Source organism: Gracilinanus agilis, chromosome 4 (assembly GCF_016433145.1).
Source record: "Gracilinanus agilis isolate LMUSP501 chromosome 4, AgileGrace, whole genome shotgun sequence".
Lineage (NCBI taxonomy): Eukaryota > Metazoa > Chordata > Mammalia > Didelphimorphia > Didelphidae > Gracilinanus > Gracilinanus agilis.
In genome coordinates this window covers 128,264,851-128,292,106 of record NC_058133.1, presented here as the reverse complement: position 1 = coordinate 128,292,106, position 27,256 = coordinate 128,264,851, and the positions used below count along the sequence as shown (strand labels likewise).

Genomic DNA, 27,256 nt, shown 5'->3' with positions numbered 1-27,256 from the left:
TCAGCAGAGTAAAGCTGCAGCTGTGGGTATATCTCTAACTGCTCCAGGCATCCCAAGGTCAAGAGTGGCAAGCTCAGGCAAAATAACTTTTAGATAAAGTGAGGCTCATTTTTAACCTTGCAACTTTCTCTCATCCAGCATTATCTTCTTGGGAAAATTATTTGTAAAACTATAACTTTATTGTACTTTGATATGACATAATTTGCGTTTCTGTGCAAATGCAAAGTTTGGGGGGGAGAGGAGTTCTTTTGTGTGAAATGAGTCTTTAAGTGTATATAATAAACTCCATGCTGCAAGAGACAGAGCTAGAAGCATGAGCTAAAAGATCTTCCGTGTCCTGTACTTCCTTATCAACTAAATTGTCTTTATCAGATTATTTGGAGATGATAGATAGATCCCAAGATTTAGGGGGAAAAATACCCAGAAAGCAACACAAAATTAGAAAACAAATAAATATTTATCAGCATTAATTTAAGAAACATCAATTTATTTTTGGTTTCTAGGGTGTATGGAAATGTTTTTATTTGAATAAGAGGCCTACACCAGTAACTAATTTTTTTTAACTTGACCAGAATACCTAGTATATATCAAATCTTATAAGTACTATATTTGATTTTCTGAAAATATATATGCTATACTTATTTTGAGAAGCAGCTGAAGTAGAATGAATAGTGAACTAGCCTTGGAGTAAGGATGATCTCAATTCAAGTTCTGCTTCTGACATACACTCTCCTTATAGTGAGTAAAATTATTTAACCTCTCAGTTTCTCTAGGTAATTTCCTAAGACTATCAAGTCCAGGCAAAGTGGCAAGGAATCAATAAGAAGGAACATTAAAAGTGGCATTTATTTTCCCCATTTAACATATTGACATTTTCTTTACTTTTAAATCATGGTATTGTAAATTAGCATTTTCACTATTCTTGACTTTTCTTCCACTAGCAAACACAGGAACACATGAATACTAGTGTCATTTCCACACGGTAATAGAGTTAATTCTTTCTTTTATTGAACCACTACTTTCTCATATGGTACCACCTTTTTTTCTTCTCATAAATGCTTCTCCCTTACACCTGACTTAAGATGAGATCTGTCCTTGAGCCATCACTAGTTGCTAGAAAGAGAACATTACTATGTTGTTTTAAAAAACAAAGTAACAATATTCCTGCCAGTTGAAAACAGAGGAATAGTAGTTGTGTGAGTGGGAGGGTTGTTACTAATTCAAGGTCATTGGCTCCTTTTCTTTTTGCTCATTTTCTTGTTTTCTTTCCAACCCTACTCAATTTGATAATCCAATGCCATCACCAGACTTCAGCTTAAGGCTAACTCTGTACTGAAGTAAGCAAAACTTGTCTTCAGTAACTCTTTATCCACTTTGTGCTCCCCCTTTTAGCTCCCATGCCCAAAGGCTCAAGGTCTACATACTGCCTCCTGGTTGCCAATCCATGAAGCCCCAATCTGACATCCCACCTGGTCCTACAATTCTACCTTCCCAGTTTTCTTATACATTATTTCCCCTCAACTTTATAGCCATACTTGCCCACTTAGTATTCTTTATATAGGACATTCTCATGTCTCAGCCATTTTATTGGCCATTCCTCACATCTGGAATGCACTCCCTTTTCATTTCTACCTTTAAGATTCACCTCAAACTCCATCTCCGCCAGGAAGCTTTTCTTGATCTCTAACGTCCTTCCTCCCATGATGGTTGTGCCCTCCCCACCAAAACCACCTTTATTTTGTATATATTCTTGTAAGTCTACATGTCATTTCTTCTATTAGGATGTAAAATCTTTGAGAGCACGAGGCTTTTTCAGTTTTGTCTTTCTGTCCTTATTGCTTCGCACAGTATCTGGCACATAGCAATACTGAATAACTGATCGTTCCAAACCAAATCTAGTTTAGGATTGGAACCAACCTTAAAGATAACTTTTCTTAGCCTGTGTCATTTTACAGATGGATAAATTGAGACCTAGAGAGGTTAAGTAACAAGTAATAAATTTGCATAGTTAATAGCAGAGCCAAGATAAGGGTACTGGTCCCTTGATTCCAGGTCCAATAACTTTTTTTTAATGCCCTTTTTTTTTTTTTAACCCTTAACTTCTGTGTATTGGCTCCTTGGTGGAAGAGTGGTAAGGGTGGGAAATGAGGGTCAAATGACTTGCCCAGAATCACACAGCTGGGAAGTGTCTGAGGCCAAATTTGAACCTAGGACCTCCAGTCTCTAGGCCTGACTCTCAATCCACTGAGCTACCCAGCTGCCCCCTTAAATGCCCTTTTTGCTCATTGTCTCATTCTCTCTCCAACTACACTCACTCTAAATGAATCTCATCAAGGTGTTAATTGCTAATAATAGCTTAAGATACTGCTCTTTTCCAGATAGCTTGTATCTTAATAGCAGCCTTCCAGGTTTTATCTTAAGACTGACAATTTCTGTTTGGACATTTTAGGCCAAACTGGATGTTCTGCAAATAAAGGCCCAAATATTCTTTTGTGGCTTCACCACTTTGGGATTCTGCTCAGCTCATTAATTTATTGCATTTTGCCTTCAAGATTTCTAAAGCCCTTAAAACATTCATGAGTAAACCTTTTCAGCAGTTACTGAAGGAAGTCAGTGATAACTTCACTACTGAAATGGGACCATTGTCACAATGAAATTCACTGGCTGACGCATAATAGATTATGAGCACTTCAGGTCATAACAAGGGCCTCCAGTTTTAGCCAATCTGTGTTAATCCACAGATCATAATTATTCAAACAGCAGCTTCCACAGTTTTCAGGAATTGTGTTCAAAAAGTGTCAGTATCTTTGTCTATAGAGTTTAAGAATATGGTAATAATTATAATGGATTTCCATTAAGCCATAAATATGGGATTACTACCAGATGACTCCTTGGAGCAATCTTATTTGCCCCATGATTTGACGGAGCTAGAGAATAGCTTGTACTTTTTGCATATACTTTTTTATTCAGGTGAAGAGGTTACTTCCTTCTCTTGAGAACTGCTGGTAACTTGGAAATTTGCCCAGGCAAACTTGTCTCTCCAGGCAGGTATCAAAGTCTCCCTTGGAGAAGGGTGGGTGGAAGAGATCTTAGAGATATCTATTCATGCCTTCCTGAAGTCTCTATCCAGAAAGTCTCATGTGAATATATATAACCTATACAGACAAAACACACACACACACACACACACACACACACACACACACACACACACACAAAGGGAACTGACTGGACCTCACAATTGTATGTATTGGATGGATGGATGTAAAGGGTAAGGGAGAGGGAAGAGTCAAGGTTGGGAGCCTGAGTGACTGGAAGGATGGTGGTAGAAATAGGAAAATTAAGAAGAGGGGAGAGTTTTGGAAGAAAGCTAATGAATGGTTTGTGAACCTGGAAGCAGATGTAAGGTGGAATGAATGAACTAAAAACAATAACATTCAAATATATGTTCTCCTGCTAAATAATAAATATTTAGGGATGACCCTGGTTATACATTCATTCAACAAGAATTTATAGAACTTTCCTGAATACTATGTATCAGGAATTCTGGGCAGTAAGGATAAAGAGAAGCTTGTATTCTTTTGGGGAGAACTTTCATATACAAGATAAGTGAATATAAACTATACATAAAGTAAATACAAAGTAATTTTTTGAGGGATTTAAAGGGAGGACACTTGAAAACTAAAGGAATGAAAATAGGCCTGCTCTAAGAGGTGATACTAAAGCTAAAACTTGAAGAAAACAAAGAGATTCTAAGTGGAGGAGAGGAGAGTGTATATTCTTGGTAATGAGGGACAGCCTGTACAAAGACATAGCTGGAATGTCTTACACCAAGAACATTAACGCTATTTGGGCATAAAGAGAGTGAGGGAAGAAATACCAAATTCATTTGTCAAGAAGAACTGGATTTTTAAAAACATTTTTTATTATTTTCTTCTCTCTCTGTATTTGCAATAAAGTATTTGATTTAAAAAAAAAAGAACTGGAAGCAAATTGTGAAAGACTTTAAATGATAGTTTATATTTTGTTTTAGAGGCAATTCATTGAAACTTCTAACAGAGATTATAGAATTGTTAATATAGAGTAGAAAGGGAGCTCAAATGACATTTAGCCCAACTCCCTCTATAGATAAGGAAATTTTCACTGAGTTAAATGGTCTACTCTCAGTCATGTTGTTAGTAGTTAGTAGTGTGATCATGGCCAAGTCTGCTTCAGTTTCCTCAACTGTTAGTTTAGCAGCAATGTGGAGGATACACTCAAGAAAACTGAGGCTTAAGGCAGGAAGACTATTTAGGATTCTTTCTCAAGGTTCCAGAGGATAGGTGATGAAGGTCTGACCTAGATTAGTGATCTTGCAGGTAAGAAAAAAAAAAAAGATGGACTGGAGAATGTTTTAGAAGTAATTGACCAGCTATCCCAATACAAGGATTGAGGGAGAGGGAAGAATCAATGAACCTTTGGGATGCTAAAAAGGTACTTAATAGAAATAGGAAAATTAGGAAGAAGGGAGAATTGGGGGTGGGGAAGATAATGAATTCTGTTTTGAAATGACCATGTGACATCATTTGGAAATGTGGTAAATCCTCCCTCCCCCAAAGATTTATTAAGCCCTTTCAATATGCCAAGGACTTTGCTAAGCACTTTACAAACATCTCCTTTGATCCTCACAATCTATGAGTTAGTTGCTATTACCCTCATTTTGCAATTGAGGACACTGAGACATCATAAATTACTTACTCAAGGGCACACAGCTAGTAAATGTCTGAGGCTAGATTTGAATTCAGGTCTTTCTAACTCATGTTAGGGTTCCTTTTCCCACCAGCTATAGGGAGGCAGGAGATTAAAGTGCAGACAGCAATGTGTAATCATTCTTATTACACATAGCCAGATCTATATGGAGGAAAAATAGGTACTTGTCTAGAGCATAACACATAGGAATGAACAACAAGGGACACTTTTAATGATCACATTTCATAAATATGTTTACTTTTACCACTAGAAGATCTGGTTTGTATAGTATTTATTTTGTGACAAATTAAATTGCATGTATTATATAGTAAAAATTCAAAGCTTCTTGTGCAATAACCCAAAGGAGATGCATTTCTTAAATCTTGCTTAAATGTACAAATGCTTCTTCTTGGTTATGATTCTGACAAAGGCTTATTAGAGCAAATGTCCTAGGCCTCATTCCTGCCCGTGTATTCTTCCTGTACAGTATCTTTCTTTTCTTCTTTCTTCCTCTTCCCTCAATATTAATGGAAAAATGGACTGGATACATTCTAAAGGTCCCCTTACAGTAGTAGAATTCCTTCTTTGTCTCTGTCTCTGTCTTCTGTTCTCTTCTGTTCTCTTCTACTCTTCTCTCTCTCTCCCCTTTCCTCCCTCCCTCTTCATTCAGTCAGCCAGCCACTCATTCAGCTATCCATCCATCTACTTAATCTAACATATCTCTGCCTATGAATCAACAACTTCTTAATTAATTTTCTACTATGTCAGGCACTGTGGTAGCATCTGGGGATTCTGAGACAACTCAGTCTTTGTCCTCAGGGAGTTTACATTCTATGTGGGAGATAACATGTATCATGTATGTATAAACATAATTTCAAGGTAGTTTTTTGAGGAAAGGCACTAACAGGGATAAATGAAAACTTCATATAGTAAGTAGCTCTTAAGTAGAATTGTGAGATAGATTCTCTGATGTGAACCAACAGTAAGCAAAAAAAAGTATGCAGTTGGACTTATAGGGCACTTGTATTTGCAAACACACTGGTGGTGAAGAAAGTGCTGCTTCTTGTGTGTGTGTGTGTGTGTGTGTTTAGCAGGTATTCTATGGATAGAACCTGGAGTTAGGAAGACTCATCTTCCTGAGTTCAAATCTGGCCTCAGATACTTACTAGCTGTTTGATCCTGGCCAAGTCACTTAACGCTACCTAAGTTTCCTTATCTGTAAAATGATCTGGAGAAGGAAATGTCACACCACTGCAGTGTCTTTGCCCAGAAAACTCCAAATAGGGTCACAGAGTCTGACATAACTGAAAAATAACTGAGCAACAATAACAAATTGTTACTTGGAAATAGATGCTATTATAACCATTTTACAGATGGGAAAACAAGTTAATGGCTAAGTGCCAAGGTAGGATTCAAACTCAGATCCTCCTGATTCTAGATCTATTACTTCTCCCTCTTTTATAATTAGCTTTGTAAGCCTCTTTCAACTTTATAAGATACTTGAGGTCAGAGACTAACTCTAAGTATTATACAGTGGAAAGAACAGTGTCTTTGGATGTAGAGGACCTGGATTCAAATCCTTTTCTGTCACTAACATACATAAATGACTATCATTCTTGTCATCTTTATGGTCTTAGCTTCAGTTTTCTCATCTAAAAAAATAATAGGATTGTACTAGATGGTATTTAAAGTACTTACCAACTCTGTAATTCTGAGTAATAAGGTCCTATACACTCAGAATAACCAAAATAACTGCTTTTTATGAATAATAAAAAATATTTGTTTAGATACCAGAGCTGTGATTTCAGACGTACACGGAACTGGCAGATGAGGAAACAACCTCTGTCAAAGCAAGTTGGCACCTTCTCTACAATTTATTCTCTTAGAGACTTGCCTGGGGCCCTAAGAGATCAAGTGCTTCCGTAGGGAGAAGTAGAAGTAGGTCCCTTTACAAGTACATTGCATGTGTTCTCTTTCTGTCTCTGTCTTTCCTACCTATTTATCTTTTCAATTTATCTAACACTGATGAATCAAAAAGTATTTATTCATTGTCTATTATATGCCAGGCACTATGCTAGGATCCGGGGATTCTGAAGCAAAACTCAGACTGTCCTTGTTCTCAAGGAGTTTTCATTTTTTTTGTGGGTGAGACAACATATATTTTGATTAAAAAATTTTTTTTTAAACTCTTAGTTTCTGTCTTAGCATCGAATATCCGTTCCAAAGTAGAAGAAAGTTAAAGAGCTGGACAATGGGGGTTAAGTGACTTGTCCAGTATTATACAGCTAGAAGTGTCTGAGGCTAAATTTGAACCTTGGACCTCCTCTCTGCAGACCTGGCTTTCAATCCATTGAGCCTCCTAGCTGCCCCACCATAGTTTGCATATTAGTATAGGCAAATTAACTTCAAGATAATTTTTTGAGGGTAATGCTCGGAAGCTTGAGAGGGTAGATAAAGGCTTCTGCATCAGAGGCAGAACTTGAGGTTCGAGGTCTTGCCCCTGAGGCCAGTTCTCTATCCATGCTCCCACTCTAAATAGCATTAAATGGTATTCCATTTCTTGAATGAATGAATGAATGAATGAATGAATGAATGACGCAAACTAGAGATACTACGTCCTAGGAAATATCTCCACGTAAGTTTGCCCTAGCCTCTAAGAACCTCAGGCCCGGAAAAAGGACGCGAGCGTGCTTTCCAACCCTGGCTATCCCGCGGGATGAGTCATTTGACTGAAGCCAGTGGGTCCTCCTATCCAAGCCCTGTCGCGAGTGTGATAGCGCATGCGCGCCACCTGCCGGGGCCGGGAGGAGTGTGGGGGAGGAGTGTAGGGGGGGGGGCACGCTGACAGCTTCCGCTTTCGTTTCCTTCTCTTTTCGCCTACTCGGTTGACGGCCCTAACCCGGCTCCAAGGCGGCGGCAGCGGCGGCGGCGGCTGGCCGGGAAGCTCCCGGGCCGTGGGGGTGTGGTGAGGTGAGGTGCGGTGTGGTGTGGCCTGAGCAGGGCCTCCCTGGGAGCCATGGCCTGTTCCCTGCACCAGTTCTGCTACTTCCAGGATCTCCAGGCCGCCCGAGACTTCCTTTTCCCGCACCTGCGGGAGGAGACCCCCAGCGGCGCCGGTGCCGCCCGGAGGGACGATGGTAAGTCCCTCCCTCTCTCCTCCCGGCGGGGGTCGCAGCCCAGCCAGACCTTGCGACTCTGCAGGCCCGCGCCGCTCCCTAGCCGGTCCCGGTGGGAGGCAGGCCGGTATCGTCTCTCCCTGTTAGTCAAGCAATAAGCATTTATTAAGTACCGTCTGTATACTGGACATTGGACTAAGCGCTGGGGATACCAGGGCCAAAAAATAACCGCCCCCTCCCCTCCAAATCGTCTATTCTGAAGGAGCTCACGGTCTAACAACATGCAAACAACTGTGTCCAAACTAGAGACGGGCTGGGTAGACTGGTAGACTCAGAGGGTAGGAAAGGCCTCTTTGGAGGTCCGGATTGGAAGCCTGGAGGTGGAGGCCAGGAGGGAAGAGCATTCCATGAGTGGGGCACCCTTTCTCTTCTCCTAGTTTCTCTTGTCGGGCGCTCTGTCCGCTCTTGCCTTCCTAAACTGCGTTTTCCTCAGTCTTTCCTCTTCCTTGCCCCTTCCAAGACTCAAGAATCAGTCTCTCTGTGTCTCCCAAACCCTTACCCCAACTCCTATCCCCTCCCTCCGAAATTCAGGATGTCTCCTTCCTTTCTCCTCCCGCGCCTTTAAACCTCCCAATTCAGCATCAGCTGTCACCAGTCCTATCTCTGGCTCGGTACCAACTCCAAACTGGGGTTTCCACCTTCCTTTGGAAAGTCCTTGCTTCCTCCTTTCTCTACTTCTGATGCAATAAACCAGGAGAGAGCTGTTTGGTGATTTACCCTGAAACCAGTTTCTCACAGTGTGCAAAATAGCCAACCTTTTCCAAGCAAATTTTCAGGTTGATATTCCCACATCCTGCGGTAATTGGTACCTTGTCCTGGAAAAATAAATTCGCCAGAAGTGAAATGATTTTCTATTATCCTCAAATTTTAAATTAGCATCCACATGAACTTGATGTTAAATTCTAGAGACTTAAGAGTTAGGACAAATTTTGGACTTAGTTTTAAAAATTGTGTTTTAATAGTTTAAAGTCTACCTTTTATATTCTAGTCTAAAGGATGTAAGATTCTCAGAATTCCCCATGCTTCTCAGAGAAAAGCATATGCTTTGTGTTATTTCCAATTCAAGCATGTTTAGCTTGTAGTATGATATAATTATTTTTTAAAATACTCATGCTAGCATAAGTAATTAAAAGCCCAGTAACACTTAGTGAAATTGAATGCAAAGAAAAGAAGAACCTTCCTTACCAAAGGAACTGTTGCCAGTCAGGAAGAGATTGTTCTCTAGGATACTTAATGGTTTCAGATCACAAAGGTGAAACCATCAGTGGTAACAAGTTGATGGGGAGGATAGCCGAGTTAGTTTAAGGACCAAAATTTCATTTGCTGGTAGTCTTAAATCCTGATAGCCTAACATTCACACTGAATTCAAAACTTAAATTGTAGAGCTTAGACTTTATAGTTGTACTGATTATTTTTGAGAAGAGGCTTTTCAGAGTTGAGTAATTGATTTAGAACATTGTTGTCCCTTGGTTCTCTCCCTATCTCCTACCTCTTTCCTGGGTTTTCATTCAGGCCACATCTTCTAAAAATGGTTGTTTCATCAGGTTTTGCCCTAGGTTCTCGGCTTTTCTCTTTCTATATCATATCATTTGGTGATCTCATTAGCTCCCATGGACTCAATGATCTCCTTGCTAAAGATTCTCAGTTGTACCTATCTAACTCTAGCCTTTTTCCACTGCTTGATAGACATTTTTTTTAATTCAAAGGTATTTTCTTTTCCCAATTACGTGTAATAACAATTTTCAGCATGTTTTCCAAAATTATAAGATCCATATTGTCTCTGCTCCTTCCTTTCTCAGAGATGGTAAACAGTTTGATCTGGAGTATACATGCATTATCATGGAAAACATACTTCCATATTGGTCCTTGTAGTAAGAGAATATTCATATAAAACCAAGACCCCAAAATAAAACATTAAACAGATTAATGTGAAAAGTAATATTCTTTGATCTGCATCTGACTTCATCAGTACTTTTTCTGGGGGTGGATGTCGTTCTTTGCCATAAATCTCTCAGAATTGTCCTGGATTATTGCATTGCTGAGAGTGTCTGAGTTCTTCACAATTAATCTGATAGATGGGTTGAACCTGTTGTCCTATAGATATAGCTTAAACTCAACATACCCCCAGAATGAACTCATTACCTTTTCCCTCATTACCTCCCTTCTTCTCAACTTCCTCATATTGTCCTGGGCAACCATGATCCTCTCATTTCCCCAAATTTGCAACTTAGACAAAATTCTTGATTGTTTACTCACTCTCACCGCACATTTCCAATGTGTTGCCAAGACCTGTTAATTTCCCCTTTGTAATATTTATTGAATATGTCCCATTCTCTCCTCTAATACTAATTCTATGCAGGTGCAGGTCCTCATCATCTCATGCCTAGTCTATAGCCTCCTGCTCTGCCTCTCTTTCCTAAGTCTCTTTCCCACTCTGCTTCATTTTTTATTCAGCTGTCAAAGTTAAAGATCTAAACATAATCACTTACCTTACTCAATAAACTTCAGTAGCTGACTCTCTTTCATTTCTGTGATCAAATATAAAATTTTCTGTGTGGTGGTCAACTCCTACTTCTCACTTTGCATTCTTAAAACTTAACACTGTTTCTGCCCACACACTCCCTCTGCCCTCAATGGATTCTTTGAAATCCAGTTACTCTCCCTCCTATCTCTGCCTCCTGGCTTCCTTCAAGTCTCAGATAAAATTCCACATTCTATAGGAACCTTTTCCGAAATCTTCTTAAATCTAGTGCCTTCCTTTTATTAATTACCTTCAATTTATCCTATATATAGCTTTTTACATAATTTTTTACATGTTGTCTCCCCCATTAGACTGTGAGTTCCTTGCAAGCAAGAACTCTTTTACTGTTTTTTGTATCTCCAATACTTAGCATGTGCTTGGCACTTAATAACTGCTTAATAAATGTTTTTTGACTAATTCACAGTTTCAAAGAATATTTGTAAATAAGTATATTTTTTCTAGCTCAACAGTTTTAAAAGGCTATCTTCACTGTTTTTATTGGAACCCTCTTATAGCTAGGGTTTATGCAAATAATTAACTAATCAATTGGTTTAGATTATTTATCTGAAGTGACAATTTTTATAGGCATGTGATGTTATATAACAGCAGAATGCATAACCTTTGTCTTGAGCACCCATTATAGAGTGAGTTATACATGATTGATTTCCTCATTTTAAAATTGATATTCTATTTTTGAAGTAGCATATCCTGATATATGCTATTTTACATCTTCAATTATAAAGCAAGGGATATATTTCACTGCCTCAGAGATAATGAATTCAGCTCAATTATTAATAACTTTTATTCCATAATCAAATGCCTGTAGTTTTAAAATTGGAATTTAACTTGCTTGGAATTTGGGGATGGTGGTGGTAGTACAAGTTTACTAGGAACTCCTAATGACCTGTAATTATTAGCTCTTTCAAAGCTATCAGAAATGCATTGAATATCCAGAAAGCATCAGAGCATTTTCCAACCTTTGGGCTGTTAGAACTTGATGAAACTGTTAATTTTGCCACTAGGTAATCACATCTTTGGATTTGGATAGAAGGAACTGAACTTTTTTTTTTTTTTTTTTACTTCTTCCTTATTTTCTTGGGAAGATAAAAGCTAAAAAGAATAGTATACTAGGTTTGATTCCATGATTAAACAGAAATCCTTTACAGACCTTGAGTGGTGTGCCTTTCTGACCATGTTATCCCCACCATGTGTTTATTATTAGCACAGTGCTTGGCATATTGTAGGCATTTAATAAATGCTTGTTCTTTTCCTTTGCCCCAACAGCCCCTAACTTTTCAGTGGTACTCTCTTGCTTCTAAAACAAAATAGAGAATCTTCAATCTGGTATATAAATCCTTCCACAGTCTGGTGTCCATTTGTGTGTCTTTCTACTTGTCCAGTATTATTAATTATTTCATATTCTTTTCACTTTCCCATTTTAGTCCTATGAGCTCTTCCCCTACCTGCTAGATTCAGTCTGTTCATGAACTTTTGCACTAGTGGTCCTCTTGCCTTAGCACACTCTATTTTCTCTCTTAAAAAAAATAATTAAAAATTTTAAATCTTTACTTTCTTTCTTAGTAACAACTTTAAGACAGAAGGGCAAGGGCTAGGCAAAGTAGGTTACTGACTTGTTCAGGGTCACACAGCTAAGAAATATCTGAGAATAGATTTGAACCCAAGTCTTCCTGACCTTAGGCCTTGTATTCTATCCACTATGCTACCTAGCTGCCTCAGTGCAGTAGTGTCAGGGTAGAATGTAAGCTATTTGAGGTAGATTATGTTTAGTCTTTTGTATTTGGAGCACCCTAGGTGTTACAGTGGTTAGAGAACTGGACCTGGAATGGAGAAGATCCAAGTTCAAATGCAACCATGCATATTTATTAGCTTTGTGACCTAAGATGTGACTTTGACTGGCCTCATTCTCTTTATTTCTAAAAATGGAAACAATAATAAACCTACCTCCTTGAATGTTTTTGAGAATGAAATCTGATAATATTTGTTAAATTCTTTGAAAACCCTAAAGCATGGTCCATTCTACATTCTAAGCAGGTAACTGTCCATCATCTTGACTTCAACATGGCTGTCAAATATTTTCTTATACATTATGTAAATACTTGCTATTGTTGTTTCACCTTCTTCCCATATAATGATCACTTAACTAACACTTATTAATTGATCTCTTTCTTTACTCTTTGTCACATATATTGTTCCCATATTTTTTTGAACACTTCACATTTGTTATGGTATCATACTTTTCCTTCATGTTCATTTACCAGAGTTTGCTTGGTCTTTCAAAAACAGTTTAACTTAATTCAATAGTGTTTATTAAATACCTATTATGTGCCAGGAAACATGCATATAGTAGGCATGAGCACCTATTTTGCTGCTTATAGTTTATATAGAACTGTTTTTGTGTTTTGTTTTTAATCATTGTCCGCCTTGGAGTATGTGCCCTACGGTGGAATCCCTGGGTCAGATGGCACGACTTATCTTTTTTTTTATCATTATCTGAAAAAAATTATTTAATTAATTAATTTGGAATATTTTTCCATGATTACGTGATTCATGTTCTTTCTCTCCCCCTCTCCTATCTCCCTCCAGTAGCCAAAAAGCAGTTCCACTGTGTTTTACATGTGTCATTGATCAAGACCTATTTCCATATTATTAATATTTGCATTAGGATAATCGCTTATAGTCTATATCCCTAATCATATCCCTATCTATCCCTGTGATCAAGAAGTTGTTTTTCTTCTGTGTTTCTGCTCCCACAGTTCTTTCTCTGGATGTGAATAGCGTTCTTTCTCATAAGTCCCTCAGAAATGTCCCGGATCATTGCATTGCTGCTAGTAGAGAAGTCCATTACATTTGATTGTGCCACAGTGTATCTGTTTCTGTGTATAAGGTTCTCCTGGTTCTGCTTCTTTCACTCTGCATCAATTCCTGGAGGTTATTCCAGTTCACATGGAATTCCTCCAATTCATTATTCCTTTCAGCACAATAGTATTCCATCACCAACAGATGCCACAATTTGTTCAGCCATTCCCCAATTGAAGGACATCCCCTCATTTTCCAATTTTTTGCCACCACAAAGAGCACAGCTATAAATATTTTTGTATAAGTCTTTTTCCTTATGATCTCTTTGGGATATAAACCCAGCAGTGGTATGGCAGGATCAAAAAGCAGATAGTCTTTTAAAGCCCTTTGGGCATAGACTTGACTTATCTTGCATGATTTCAAATTGTTTTCTGAACATTTGGATTTTTCTTATAAGGGATTTGGAGCATTTAAAAATTATTGATAATTCACATTTTCATTAATTTGCTACAAATTCTTCAGACTTTTATCAGAAATACTTGATGCTAATATTTTTCCCCTAGTTGATAGCTTTTCTTAGAAACTTTGGTTTTATTTGGGTTAGAACCTTTTGCATTTATGTAACCAAAAAAAATTTTTTTAAATATCGTTGTGATCATGGTTATTCCTCATTCAATTAAGAATTCTTTTCCTAAACATACAACTAAAAAGTATTAAACTCTCTTCTCCTTTAAAAAAAATACTATTAGTTTGGATCTTATTGTAATTGCCCTACCAGTTCTTATCAAATAGGGATTCTTCCTCCAGTACTTTTGGGTTTATGAAACATTGGGCAACCATGCCTGCCTGGTTTTGCTTGTCTGTTTTGTAGTACTAATAATACTTTTCTGTTTTTAATCACTAATTAATAGTTTTAATAATTACTGCTTTCTAATATAGTCACAGAAATGATACAGAAAGTCTCCTTTGTTCCTCCTATTTTTAGAATTTCCTTTGAAATTCTACGTCTTTTCTTTCCCTGAATGAATTTTGTTATCGTTTTGCATAATTCTATAAAGTAATCCCTTGGTAGTGTGGTGCATAACCAAATCTTTATGTTTGGATTGCATAATTTTTATTCTACAGTGTGTCTCAAAAGCTTTAGTTCAGTTTTAAGTGTTACTAGCTTAAAACTTCACTGACTTAATAGCTTAAGCCTGTACTGACTGTTGGAATACTTTGTATAATTGTTTAGCCCAGCAACAAACAATTATTGTGCTTTATTTCTATAAAAAATGTTTTGTAGTTATATTTTATTTTATCTTTGGAAATTCACTCATTTCTTGGTAAGTTAATATATGAATATTTTTTGTGTTGTAAATGGGATATTTTGAATGGAATTTTCCTTTTTAGATCTTTAGAATTTTATTAATAAAGCTATTGCTCTTTGTGTATTTATTTTGTATTTTAAGACTTTACTGCAAGCATTGTTTCATTGAATCCTTGTGATCCTCCAAGATAACTATCATATTATCTGAAAATAGAAATTATTTCATCTTCTTGCCTGTATTATTTTTCTCACGATTTTTATTACTGTAACTACCATTTCTAATAGTATACTTAAAGATGTTCTTTATGCTTCATAGGATTTTAAAGTTAGAACTGCAAGGAACCTTAGAAGTAATTGAGCCCCACCCCCTTATCTTACAGATAAGAAAACTGAAGCTCAGAGAGAAGTGATTTACCCAGGATTGCATAATTATTAAATGTCTGAGGCAGGACTTGAATCCACATCTTCCTCACTCCAAGCCCAGGGCTCTCCATTATATATTATGCTGCTTTCTTATCTGTATAGTAAATGATACTATTGGAGAAATCCAGGCTAAAAGTAGAACAGGACTCTCAGGCTTACACTAATTATTTAGGATGTTATTGAGTCTTTTTCATTATTTATTTTTAAATGTATTTCTAATATTTAGCAAATGGTTGGATTTTCCTTCTTATTTAGTTTTCCACTTTTTCCTTTTAATGGATTGTTTAGTTGTTAGAATTGTGTATTCCTCTATTTGTTTCTTTTGTTTTAATTTTTGTCTACTTTCTTTAGGTTAGTACTTTCTAAAAAGGCAACTTAAAACACCTTAAGGATTTTTATGGCTGGAAAAGGAATGGGGATGAGTAGGTAGTAAGAGATCTGTTATTGACAGCTGTAATACTATCAAACTTTTTTTTTTAATTAAAAGTATGAGAGAAAGGTCTCTAGGACTTCAAGTGGTTCCAAGAATTAGTGAGGAAATGGATGATAATCACACAGGATGGTACAGCATGGAAGGGCTCCAATCAACTCTTGTACACAGAGTATTCATATTGATATCACAAATTTATCTAAGTATGGAACCAACAATTCTGACATATGTCATATTCTGATGATTGTTATAAGCTCCTTACTGAGGGGGAAGAAAGAGAAAATATGATTAATTTAAATATAAGGAAATATTTCTGACAGAATATTATTAAATGTTAAAATAGATTAGAAGGGAAAATTGTAGAATTATTTCGTTAGAACAATAGAAAAATTTAGCTTAACAAAATTTCCATAGTTTTACCCATTTTAAAAAAATATATTTACTGATGACTGTTTTTTACAAAAATAACAGCAATATCTCCCATTATCCCATTTCATTTCACTATCAGAAAGCCATGCCATATAACAAATAAAGATTTAAAAAGGAAAGAGAAAATAATTCAGCAACATTAATCAATACATCAAAGAAGTCTGAAAATATGTGCAAAGTACCACATTTATAGACCTGGTGGCAGTAGAGTGTGTTCTTTTCATGTCTGCTTACTTTACTCTGCATCAGTTCATGTAGATTTTTCTGTGTCTCTGTAGCCTTATCATTGTAATTTCTTATACCACAGAAATCTTTTACATTTGTATACTACAGTGTGCTTAGCTATTTCCCAATTGATGGACATCTACGTCATTTCTAAGTCTATGCTCTACAAAAATAGTGCTGCTACAAATATTTTAGTATATGTGGGGACTTTATTCTTATCAGTGGCCTTCTTAGGATAAGCCTAGTAGTAGAATCAGGAGATCAAAGGATATAGACATTGTAGTCACTTTTTTCATAATTACATAATTACAAATTGCTTTTCAAAATGCTGGTATTGATTCATAGCTATTTCAACAATTCATCAATTTTTCTTAATATTTAACTTTTTTCTAGTTTTTCTACATTAATAAGCCAAATGAAATCAAACGTATTAAATTGTAGGAAACACTTGTAATAGATTGTGAACTACTTGTAGATGGACTTTTTTTTCATACCCTCCTCCCTTAACATACTGCCTGTTCTTTTAAATAGTACCTTAATAAATGCTTGTAGTCTTGACTTGACTTTAATCAATGAGAAATTCTTTTTCCTTAAAGAAATAGCTGAAAAGAAAACTGCATTATAATAGTATAGAGAATTATTTTTTTCCTTATGGAAAAAGCTTCCTTAACATCAGAATGCAATATTAGGAAATTAAGGGATATTTGATTTCTTATAGTTGTGAAATAATTTAAGTGAATGCACTTAATAATTGACTATAGAATTCCATAAAGGTGTTAGGTGTTGTTATTATTTTATTATTCAAGAAAGCGCTATTCTAATCTCTTATTCACTGTGATATAGAGTTGACCCTGGATTCTCAAAGGTTACATGCCAGTAGAATGTAAGCTCTATCATGTTCTATGTGATGCAAAAGGTTTCAATTATAGTGCTTGCCAAACACAGCTGTGTTAGGACCAGTTTAGGTAAGTAAAGAAAAGCCCACTAGGAGGCTTGCTATTAGTGATGAACTTTTTGGCTTTGATAATATAGGAAGCAAAAAAAAAAAAAAAAAAAGACTTTTAGTTCAGTACAGCCCCCTGTGCTTTTTCATTGAATAGGGGCAAGAGGATTACTAAAAATCATATAGTTTTTAGTCTTCAACAAACATTAATATAGATGTTAGTGCTTGGCTAGTGACTAGTAGTAAGTGGACATAACTATTAAATGACTTGGAATTATATCAACCTTGACATTCTCTCTGTAAATGAAATCAGAAGATAAAAGCTGCACCTAAATGTAAGACGAGTTCATAGATCTTCCTTGAAGAGGCCAGTAAAGGAGTTTATTTTATTTTGTGGCTAGAGTCAACAATAAATAATATTCCATGCAACACCCAGTAACTTGATATTATAGTGCTTATAATAAGCTAATAGTACGTAATAAGACTCCCACAAATACAATCGTAACTTCTGTGCCAATATTTGTTTCCAATGATAAGAAGAGATAGCAATTCTACAAAACTGATGAGTCTTTTCACATTAACTCAGTGTATCTTTTAATTAGAAGCAGCTTGGTGTAATGTGGTTAGTGTTGGATATGGAATCAGAAAGATTGAGATTCATTTCTCTCATGGCACTTAATAGCAAATGGATCATAGGCAAATTTCTCTGAGCCTTCAGAGATTTTCTTTAAATTTTCATTTCCTTCTCTTCCTCATTATTTTTGGCTATAAATTTCTTTCATGGAAGCATCTCTAAAATTCTTTTGGAAATCAATAGGAAAATAGAATTTGGTATACAATTTACCTTATGTATTTGTTTTGGAAACATATCTGGTGCACAAACGCAGGTCTAACTTTAAGATATTTTTGAAGACTTACAAATGGTTTTAGTTTATTTGCATCATTTTTTTCCTTTACTTTGGATCTCTGTTGAAAGCATATTGTATACCAACAAAAGAATCCTAAAGTCATAAATCTTAGATAGACAATAACTGATATATTTCTTATGTTGAATTGGTTTTTTGTTGAACTGGTTTTTTATCCACACCAAAAAAATGATAGTATTATATTATATACAGCAAGTTTTCTTTAAAAAAAGTTGCTCTTTTAAAAATCACTGTAACTTCTCAGCAATTACCTCACTTATCACAATAAACATCTCCTTTTGTAAATAAGTAAATACAATCAGTCAAAATAAATCAATAGATTGGCCATGTTTGAAAACATACACAATTGCTCACTTTGTTCATAGTGGGAGTCATACTTCAAGATAAAGGATTTGGGCATTTTTCTAATACTTATTATCCATTATTAACTAATTATAGGCTCCATACATATCAGTGTAAAGAGTTTCCATATCTGCAAAATCACAACTTCTTGATGCATGTTATAATACATGTTGACTTAAATGTAGAAATGTAGGCATGGGGGAGGGGAGAGACGGGAAAATATTTTGTAAATACATTTTAGAAGTAAGAAATGAAAGAGTTTTAAAGTTTATAAATTATACAGAAATTTCACACCTATATATCAGTAATTTTTAAAGAATCACTGGACAAGGTAAACACTAAATCATCACAAGAAAACAAAATTGATATCTTTACAGGAAATACCATCTTACTAATGTAGGAGTCATTTCCTAATGAAGTGTGTATATTATAGTTAGACCATTGATTTATTAGAGAAAAGAACAAAATCAGTACAAAATTTGAAAAGCTAATCAAAATGAGAGGATATGGTGTGTTGTTTAAACATGCCTTTCTAAAATAAACTGTTGATGCCCCAAATTGGGAAATGGTTAGAACAAATGTCACACCTAGAAACCACCTCAGCCAAAGGCAACACTAATTTAGAATATGAACTTGGGAAGTAAGGGGCAAGGATGGTAGATGATGAGTAGCATTACCTCATAAAGAGAAGCAATTGTCAATAAACATTTATTTAATGCCTACTATGTGCCAAGAATTACGCTAGCATGGAGATCCAAAGGAAGGCATGAGACAGTCTTTGCCTCAAAAGAGATTGAAATCTAATGGGGAGAAACAACACATAAAAAGAAGCTGAAAAGTTGGGGTCGGAGGTTTGAGGGGAAGAAGATTACCTAGGCCAGGGACATAATGAAATCCTTCAGCTGGGGTGGGAAATGATCTCAGGAGGTGTGAGTTACAGAGTTTATTTCACCTTGCAAAATTCTAAGTTTATGGAGATCATGAAATCTACTAGTCAGCTGGATAGAAAATGATGTAAGAAGGAAAGACAAATTTACACAAAGTCTGGTTAGAGGCTCAATTAAACCAAGTTTTCCCAAGAGCATTTCAACATGAAACTGGAAGGAAGACAACAAACTAATAGAAAATGGAAAGTTTAGCAAGTTTACTATATCACAGGCTATTTTTTTTAACAGTGACTGTGGGTCTACCACATTTAAATGCCAACATAATCCCTTTTGTGCTGCATGAGTAAGCAGAAATTGCCATAAAGAAAAAAAAAAGATACTAAGAACAGCTGGACCAGAAAAAGTACACACGGTAGCAGTACAAAGTAGAGGTGACATGATTTTAAAGGCATTAAGGAATTTTGATTTCTGAAATATCTAGAACAAGAGAGGATACCAATTGCTTAGAGAAATCACATACTTTAATATTGTTGAGAGTTGATTTTTAAAATAACCAGTAACCTGTATGCCAACTTCTCCAGCCTTATAAAATCTTTGAGAATAATTTACATATGTGTGGAGAGGATTTTTTTTTTTACATTTTTAAACCCTTAACCTCTGTGTATTGGCTCCTAGGTAGAAGAGTGGCAAGAGTGGGCAATGGGGGGTCTAGTGACTTGCCCAGGGTCACACATCTGGGAAGTGTCTGAGGCCGGATTTGAACCTAGGACCTCCCGTCTCTAGGCCTGATTCTCAATCCACTGAGCTACGCAGCTGCCCCTGGAGAGGATTTTTGATGACTGGATAGGGATACATTTATTAATAGTACATGGAGCAGGCTGCACCTTTATAATTATCCAATTTGACTGAAAGGTACAGAAAGTTTTTAAAAATCCCACTTCTTATTTTTTGCTTACTATAAAAAAAACATTCGATTTGGTAGAACAAAATGCCACCTCAGAAGCTCTTTTCCAAAAAGTGACTTTAAATGTATATATTAAAATTATATATAATTCTTTGTAACATACAATAGAGATAACTTTGGCCTTCTGACTATACATAGGAGGTGAGAATTGAAGCAGATACATGGTTTCCAGTGGTGGTATGAGGACTGTGCAGTATAGAATACTAATGGAAAAGAGATTCCCTCTAGATGGTAAGGTTTTTTAGCCCCTCCTCCTGTTTGAGGATAACATTTTACTGATAGTTTCAAGCTTGCAAAATCTCCTGAGATCCATAGTCTTTTAAAGGATTTCAGTCTAAGTTAAAGAATATTAGAGTTAAAGAGACTTTAGCATTTATTATGAAGGAATTGTGAAGATTTAGAAGATGAACACTTATTTGTTGTTACTTGTGGACTTTCCTTATATTTGAGCATATAGAAATGTTCAAGTAGTATAATAATTGAATCATGGAAATGCGTGATTTTTACATTTACAAGGAAAAATCATATGAATGGAGAGTCAAATAGTGAAGAATTCCCATTTTCTAAGCTGTAACTTTCAGTTGGATAGATAACCAAGAGATCTGGAGATGGTCCATGACCTGGGCCAGAATTCATTAAGAGAAGGAAAATGGGTTTGATTGCCTTGACCCTAAAATTTCTTCCTGAAATAGAAACCCATCTTTTTAGGACTAGTATCCTCACAGTGATGCTATAAGGCTTCAAATCATGGCATTACCAAGCTTTGAAGAACTAAAGTTATAGATCATCCAAAGAGTAATGGAGCATCATTGTTGTTTGTCCTTTGTTTTTGTATTGGGCCAGTGACATCAAAGGTGATATCATCACTTTCGTGTGAATTGGATTTAAGTGAGGCAGAGTTGTACAAGGTCCTGAGCCTCATACTTTCTTCCAGAGCCATTGAAGTCCAATGTCCAGATAAAAGTTAGAATGACTACTGTTGGATGACCTTGGCATCTTTAATACTGACCAAACTCTGAGCTCTCCATATCACCTGCTTTAACCACGTTCGAGACTGGTGGAACAAATTGTTCTTATCTTACCATTCTTCCGGGAGAAAGCTTCACATGCTTGGGTTAGACCTCCCCCTAACTCACCAATGAGTTTGAGGCCTGTTGATTATGCCTTCAGCCTGGTTTAGCCTGTTTCCTGATATGGTTTTATTGGGGCATGGCCACTGAGCGTACTACATACATACTTCTTGGAGCTGCAGGTGAGAGTTGGGTGAAAGGTGTACACCAAAGGTGGATGAGTAGCCCTGAAAAGGGCCCAGCATGCCCTCACTCTAGAAGTGCTAGTCCTCCTAGAACACCTCATACAGCCCAGTTGAGATTGTATGATGGGTATGATAAGCTTCCACTTATTGTATACAACTAGTTGTGTGTGGAAAGTGATATAAAAAATCATCAAAGAAATGTATACTTTGAAAAAGAAGTGAGTTGGTTAGGGCAAGGATTAACTGATAGCCTCTGTGCTTCTTTAGAATGTATGAATTGCCAATAAATCTAGAGAGAACTACCCAAGATATTGGGTAAACCCTTTTCTGGAAAACTGAACATGGGCAAGAATATCCTAGGCCAGTGATGGGCAAACTACAGCCCACGGGCCAGATGGGACCCCCTGAAATGTTCTCTCCGGCTGCGCGACATTATTCCTAATCTGTCGAATACAATAAATAGGATACAATACAATGAAACTTCGAAAGAGTTGCCTTAGAAACAGACTGACAGATGAGCATTTCCTTTCCTTTGGCCCCCTCTTTAAAAAGTTTGCCTATCACTGTCCTAGGAGATGAGATGAGGATGAGCTGCTGTCAGTGCCCTTGAAGACAGAACTCAAATGATTAAGATCATAGATTTGTTGAAGCATTTCTCATTGAAAATAAACTAGCCTGTTTACAGCAGCTCTTTTTGTGGTAACAAAGAATTGGAAATTGGAGGGCTATCCATCAATTGAGGAATGACAATAAATTGTGGTATATGATTGTAATAAGAATACTATTGTGCTGTAAGAAATAATGAGCAGGATGATTTCAGAAAAATCTGGAAAGACATGACCTGATGCAAAGTTAAGGGAGCAGAATCAGAAGAGTACTATATACTGTCATGGCTATATTGTTTCATGAAAAATGTGAATAACAGCTATTCTTATCAATAAAGTGTTCCAAAACAGTCCCAAAGATTCATGATGAAAAATGCCATCTGCCTCCAGAGAAAGAACTGATGGAGTCTGAATGTAGACCTAAACATATTATATTTCATTTTTATTTTCTCCAAGATCTTCCACAAGATGACTAATATGGAAAAATGTTTTACATGATTGCACATGTAAAATGCACATCAAATTGCTTACCATCTTGGGGAGGGGGAAGAATTTGGAACTTGAAATAAAAAAATGTTAAAATCATTTTGACAAATAAAATATTGAAAAAAAATTTTAAAGAAAAGGAAAGAAACATGCCTGAAATAAGAGTGTATATATGCTTTTTTAAAAAGACACCTGTTTTTTAAATTATCTTTTTTCTTATAAGCTTAACTATCAGCAAACAGTTTAATATACAAAGAACACAAAAAAGGATTTTTATGAAATGTTGAATTTAATGCATTGTTTTTAAAAGTATATATTAAATTTATACAGCAGTAAAAATTGCTCAATTTTTTGTCTCCTTTCAAATTTGTTATTTTCTTTTGTGTATTTAAGAAATGCTTTACTAATACTTTTTCTTTCTTGCTAGTCTAACACTAGCTATACATTTATACCCTATATAGAAGCCCTCCTTTATATAAAAAAAAAGTATAGTTAATCTTAGAGAATTTTTCAGCCTGATGATTTAATGAGCATTTAGCATAAAGATTTTTCTTACCTATTTAATATCACATCATTTATCTGAAAGAAGATATCAAAAAATATTAGAGTTCAAAAGGACTTTAGCATTTAACATTATGCAATTTTGATGATTTCAAAGATGTATGCCTGTTCATTATAACTTGTGGACTTTCCCTACATTTTGGGGTCATAGAAAAGTTCAGCAGTGTAATAGGTGGATCAAATCAAAATGGAAATGAATATTTTTTCCTAATAATCCTGTTGAGCCATCTTGCTTTATAGGAATAGAAAATGAACAATTCATAATACAAAAAATATGGAGGAATTTTCTTATTCTGTCCTGAGAAGATACATTAAATTGTTTTTCTTATGTGAGACAGATTTCTCACTTTTTACATATACAGATATCCATATATGGTATCTCTGTTATTCCTCAAACCAGAATCAAGGGATTGAATTTGGTCATATGATATTATATGTACCCATTATACCATTAAGATGAATTTATTTTTCATTTTTCTTTATACCTAATGGTTTTCAGTTTCTAATTTAGTTTTTTACTTGACATTATCATGTTAGAAAAGCAAATAATGTCAAATTAATTGCCTAGACACAAAATTGAGTTTTGTATCTTGTTTAAAGTCTGGGTTCAGGGGGCAGCTAGGTAGCTCAGTAGATTGAGTCAGGCCTAGAGATGGGAGGCCCTAGGTTCAAATTTGGCCTCAGACACTTCCCAGCCATGTGACCCTGGGCAAGTCACTTGACCCTCATTGCCTAGCCCTTACCACTCTTCAACCTTGGAGACAATACAGAGTATTGACTCCAAGATGGAAGGTAAGGGTTAAAAAAAAATTTTTTTTAATTGTGTTCAGTGATGAGATTGTTTATGAAGATAGCATATTCAATAGCAAATCAGATTAATGTTTCTGAAAATTAACAAGAATTTTGGGTAACAAATATAATTTCTCATACAAATTTTTTTTTAACCCTTACCTTCTCTCTTAGAATCAATTCTATGTATTGGGGATCAAGTGATTTGCCCAGGGTCACACAGCTGGGAAGTGTCTGAGGCTAGATTTGAACTAAGGACCTCCCAGTCTCTAGGCCTGGCTCTCAATCCACTGGGTTACCTAGCTGCCCCCTCTGTGTAAATGGAAATTAGCTCTATCCCATTAATAGTCAAAAATCTACCCAACCCAGGCGTGCTAATGATGTCACTCCCACCTCCCTTAGTGGGGAGGGGAGACGAGTTACCCACACGTGACAATAAGTAACAAATCAAGAATAAGGGACTGCCCTTTGGGCAGTCCAAATCAATGTAGAAACTGCCATTTGTCCATTTGAATTAGAGGTGGACCACAGGAAGTGATGAAAGACACATTCTCTTTAAGTAAGTTAGTGAACTTCCTGTGAGGAGAGTTGTCGTCTGGAACTAGAGGAAGAAGCATCTCCTGAGACCACAGTCAGCTTATGCTCTGTATTGTCACGTGGGTAAGTTAGGCTGGCTTCCTTGGCCTAGCTGGGCCAATTCTAAACTCTGCCTATCCGGCTGTTGGGCCTTGCGGCTTACAGCTTCATTTATTTAGTCTTCTAACCTCCCTCTTCTCTTTATCCCTACTCACCTTCCTGATTGTAAATAAACTCCTCAACCCGATGCTGACTTGGGTCTGATTTAATTACGGAATCAACCTGAATTGTTGATTCCTGGCGGCCACATAATTTTAATATATAGCTAATAACTAAATTTTAATTCTTACACCTCTCATATAAATTCTTAATGGGATAAAGATATGCTTTTCTTAGAACAGTGGTAACCTGAGGCTTAGTTAAGTTTGTTTTGTTTTTTTGTTTTTTTGTTTTTTTTAATGAGGGAATGATAGCATTTCTTCAGTGACATGGAGACTAGTGGTTTTATAATCTTCTAATGATAGTTTGTGAACAGATTTTGAGTTTAGTGTAATGTAACCTTAAGACAAATTCTTCTCTAGAGGAAATTGTGATTATGTTGGAGTTTTAAGCATTCAGTTGCAAGTATTCAGTTTTTAAAAGTCAGTGCTATGAGTGATGAATAAAGATTCATGTTCATGTTGCTAATGATACCAGATCCATGATGGTGAACCTATGGCACATGTAAGGATGCACAGAGATCTTACTTCCTCCCCTGAGTATAGTGCTCCAGCCATTCCCCTCTCTTTTTCCCTTCCCTGTCTGGGATAAGGCATAGGGCAGGGCTTGGCACACTGTTTCTAAAAGATTTGCCATCACTCTACTAGATGGTTCATAGTAGTGTTGGCTAATGGTTAATAAAAAAGAAAAAATCTCTTAAAAAAAGAAGGCAAGAGAAAAAATAGTCCTAGCAAATAAAAAGTTGGTTCACAAATTAAAGCCTTATCTAGTTTCTTTTTTGTTTGTTTGTTTGTTTCTGCCCTCAGTATTTGGCATAGTTCTTAGGATATAATTAGTTGTTTACATTTATCTAGTACTCTATAGTTTGCAAAGTGCTTTCCTTAAATAATCATAAGAAGTTCAAATATTAGCTTAGTTTCATAGGTGAAGAACCTGAGGCTAACAAGTTAAGTTACTTGCCCATATTACACAGTGAATAAGTGAAAAAGTCGAAATTCAAAACTAGATTGTCTTTTTTTTAATGACATACACTCATACAAACTAGATACCATTCCAACCCCAACTCAATGAGCCCTTCCTTGTAACTAGGAAACAGGTAAAATCAAGCTCATAACTGTATTAACAATGTGTATGCTGTTCTGCAACCTTAGTCCCTTCAATCCTCCAATGAAATGGGAGAAGTACATGTCCTTATTTCTTCTTGAAAGCTAATATTTTTCATTCTTACTACAGTATTCCTCTTGATTTTAGTATTTTTTCTCATTTGCTAATGTTACTTTGCATCAGCTAATAAGTCTTCTGAAGTTTCTCAGAATTACTCACATTCATTACTTCCTATTGCTTATTATGTTCTTATAATTTATTGTCTTCCCTCAACTGATGGGAAAATCCTAGTTTTTTTGAGTAGTGCTTTTTCCACTACTTTGCACTTTCAATAATATCCATTAAATATATACAGAATCAATATATGAGAAGATAGCATAATTAGTAGAAGGATTGATTCCCATAAGTGTGGATAAGATTGAAAAATATTTTATGGCAGATTTTATACACTCAAGTGATATCTTTATTGCTTTATTGTTTTTTTATTTTAAATTTATTTCTCAGTAGTTTAAATGAGCACAACTCATTTGAGACAAAAGTAATTTTACAAAGTGGGAAGTTTAAGAATAAGAATGAATAGAGAGCATGAAAGTCAGATCACATAATACTTATTGAGTTGCATTGGGAATGAGATGTAAGGCAGTTAAATAAAGCAAAATTAAGGCATGCTTCTTTAAAGGAAATAACCTTTTTTTGTTTGTTTATAGCTGAAGTACTATCCTGATGCAGTATGTTTTTACAATGCCTATTTGAAATAGTGATATTAGGTAAATAACTTCTGACATATGAATTGTGGTATGAATGTAGCAGGGATAAAGAAAAGCTCTATTTATAGATTTAACCAGTAGAAAATATATGCTGTTCCTTGAGTTTTTCAGAATGACCATTTTGTCATTGACTTCTTACAAAAGAACATTTAGAGTAGAGATAGAATTTCAGAATGATTTGAATGCTGATTTTGTTTTTAATAACTTTATTTAAATTTCTCTAGTCTTTCTCTTGGACCATTTTCTTATTTAAGAACAAATATAATTTACTTTAATGTTTTTTTGGAAGGCTCAGGTTTTTTAAATAACATTTAAAATCATAGATTTAGAGTTGAATGGAACCTTAAAGATCATATAGTCTAGAGGTATCAAAAATGCTTTGGCATTGTAGAGGAGGCTTGCAAAATATTGCTTAATGTCACCTGAACGAGATTAATATTCAATTGGAAACTTTTAATAAAATAAAATCTAATATTCAATTGGAAAATTTTAATAAAATAAAAATACTGTAGAACGTAGATAATGTTAATGTGTGGTTTTCTAGGGCAATATGAAACTTAGTGTCCTCCTTTCTATTTGAGTTTGAAACCACTGGTTTAGCCCAACACCTTCCATTTTACAGGTGAGGAAATTGAGGTACAGAGGTACACATACACAAGTAACTTGCCCAAGATCACACAGATATCAAATGCTAACTCCTTTATGAAGCCCTCTCTTCTAAAGTTTTCTTAATACTGTTTTTACTTGTGTATGTATATACAGTTATCCCTCCTT

At 35.8% G+C, this 27,256-nt stretch overlaps 1 protein-coding gene across 1 annotated transcript in view; it reads left to right on the top strand.

The window, feature by feature from the left end:
- The first annotated feature begins 7,706 nt into the window (after nt 1-7,706).
- The window catches only part of RAB3GAP2 (RAB3 GTPase activating non-catalytic protein subunit 2), a 137,020-nt gene continuing 117,470 nt past the window's right edge, over nt 7,707-27,256 (top strand). Inside the window, exon 1 of the mRNA XM_044675879.1 lies at nt 7,707-7,865. Coding sequence (XP_044531814.1) covers nt 7,745-7,865 — 121 coding nt within the window. The 5' untranslated portion in view covers nt 7,707-7,744. The remainder of the gene's footprint in view (nt 7,866-27,256) is intronic.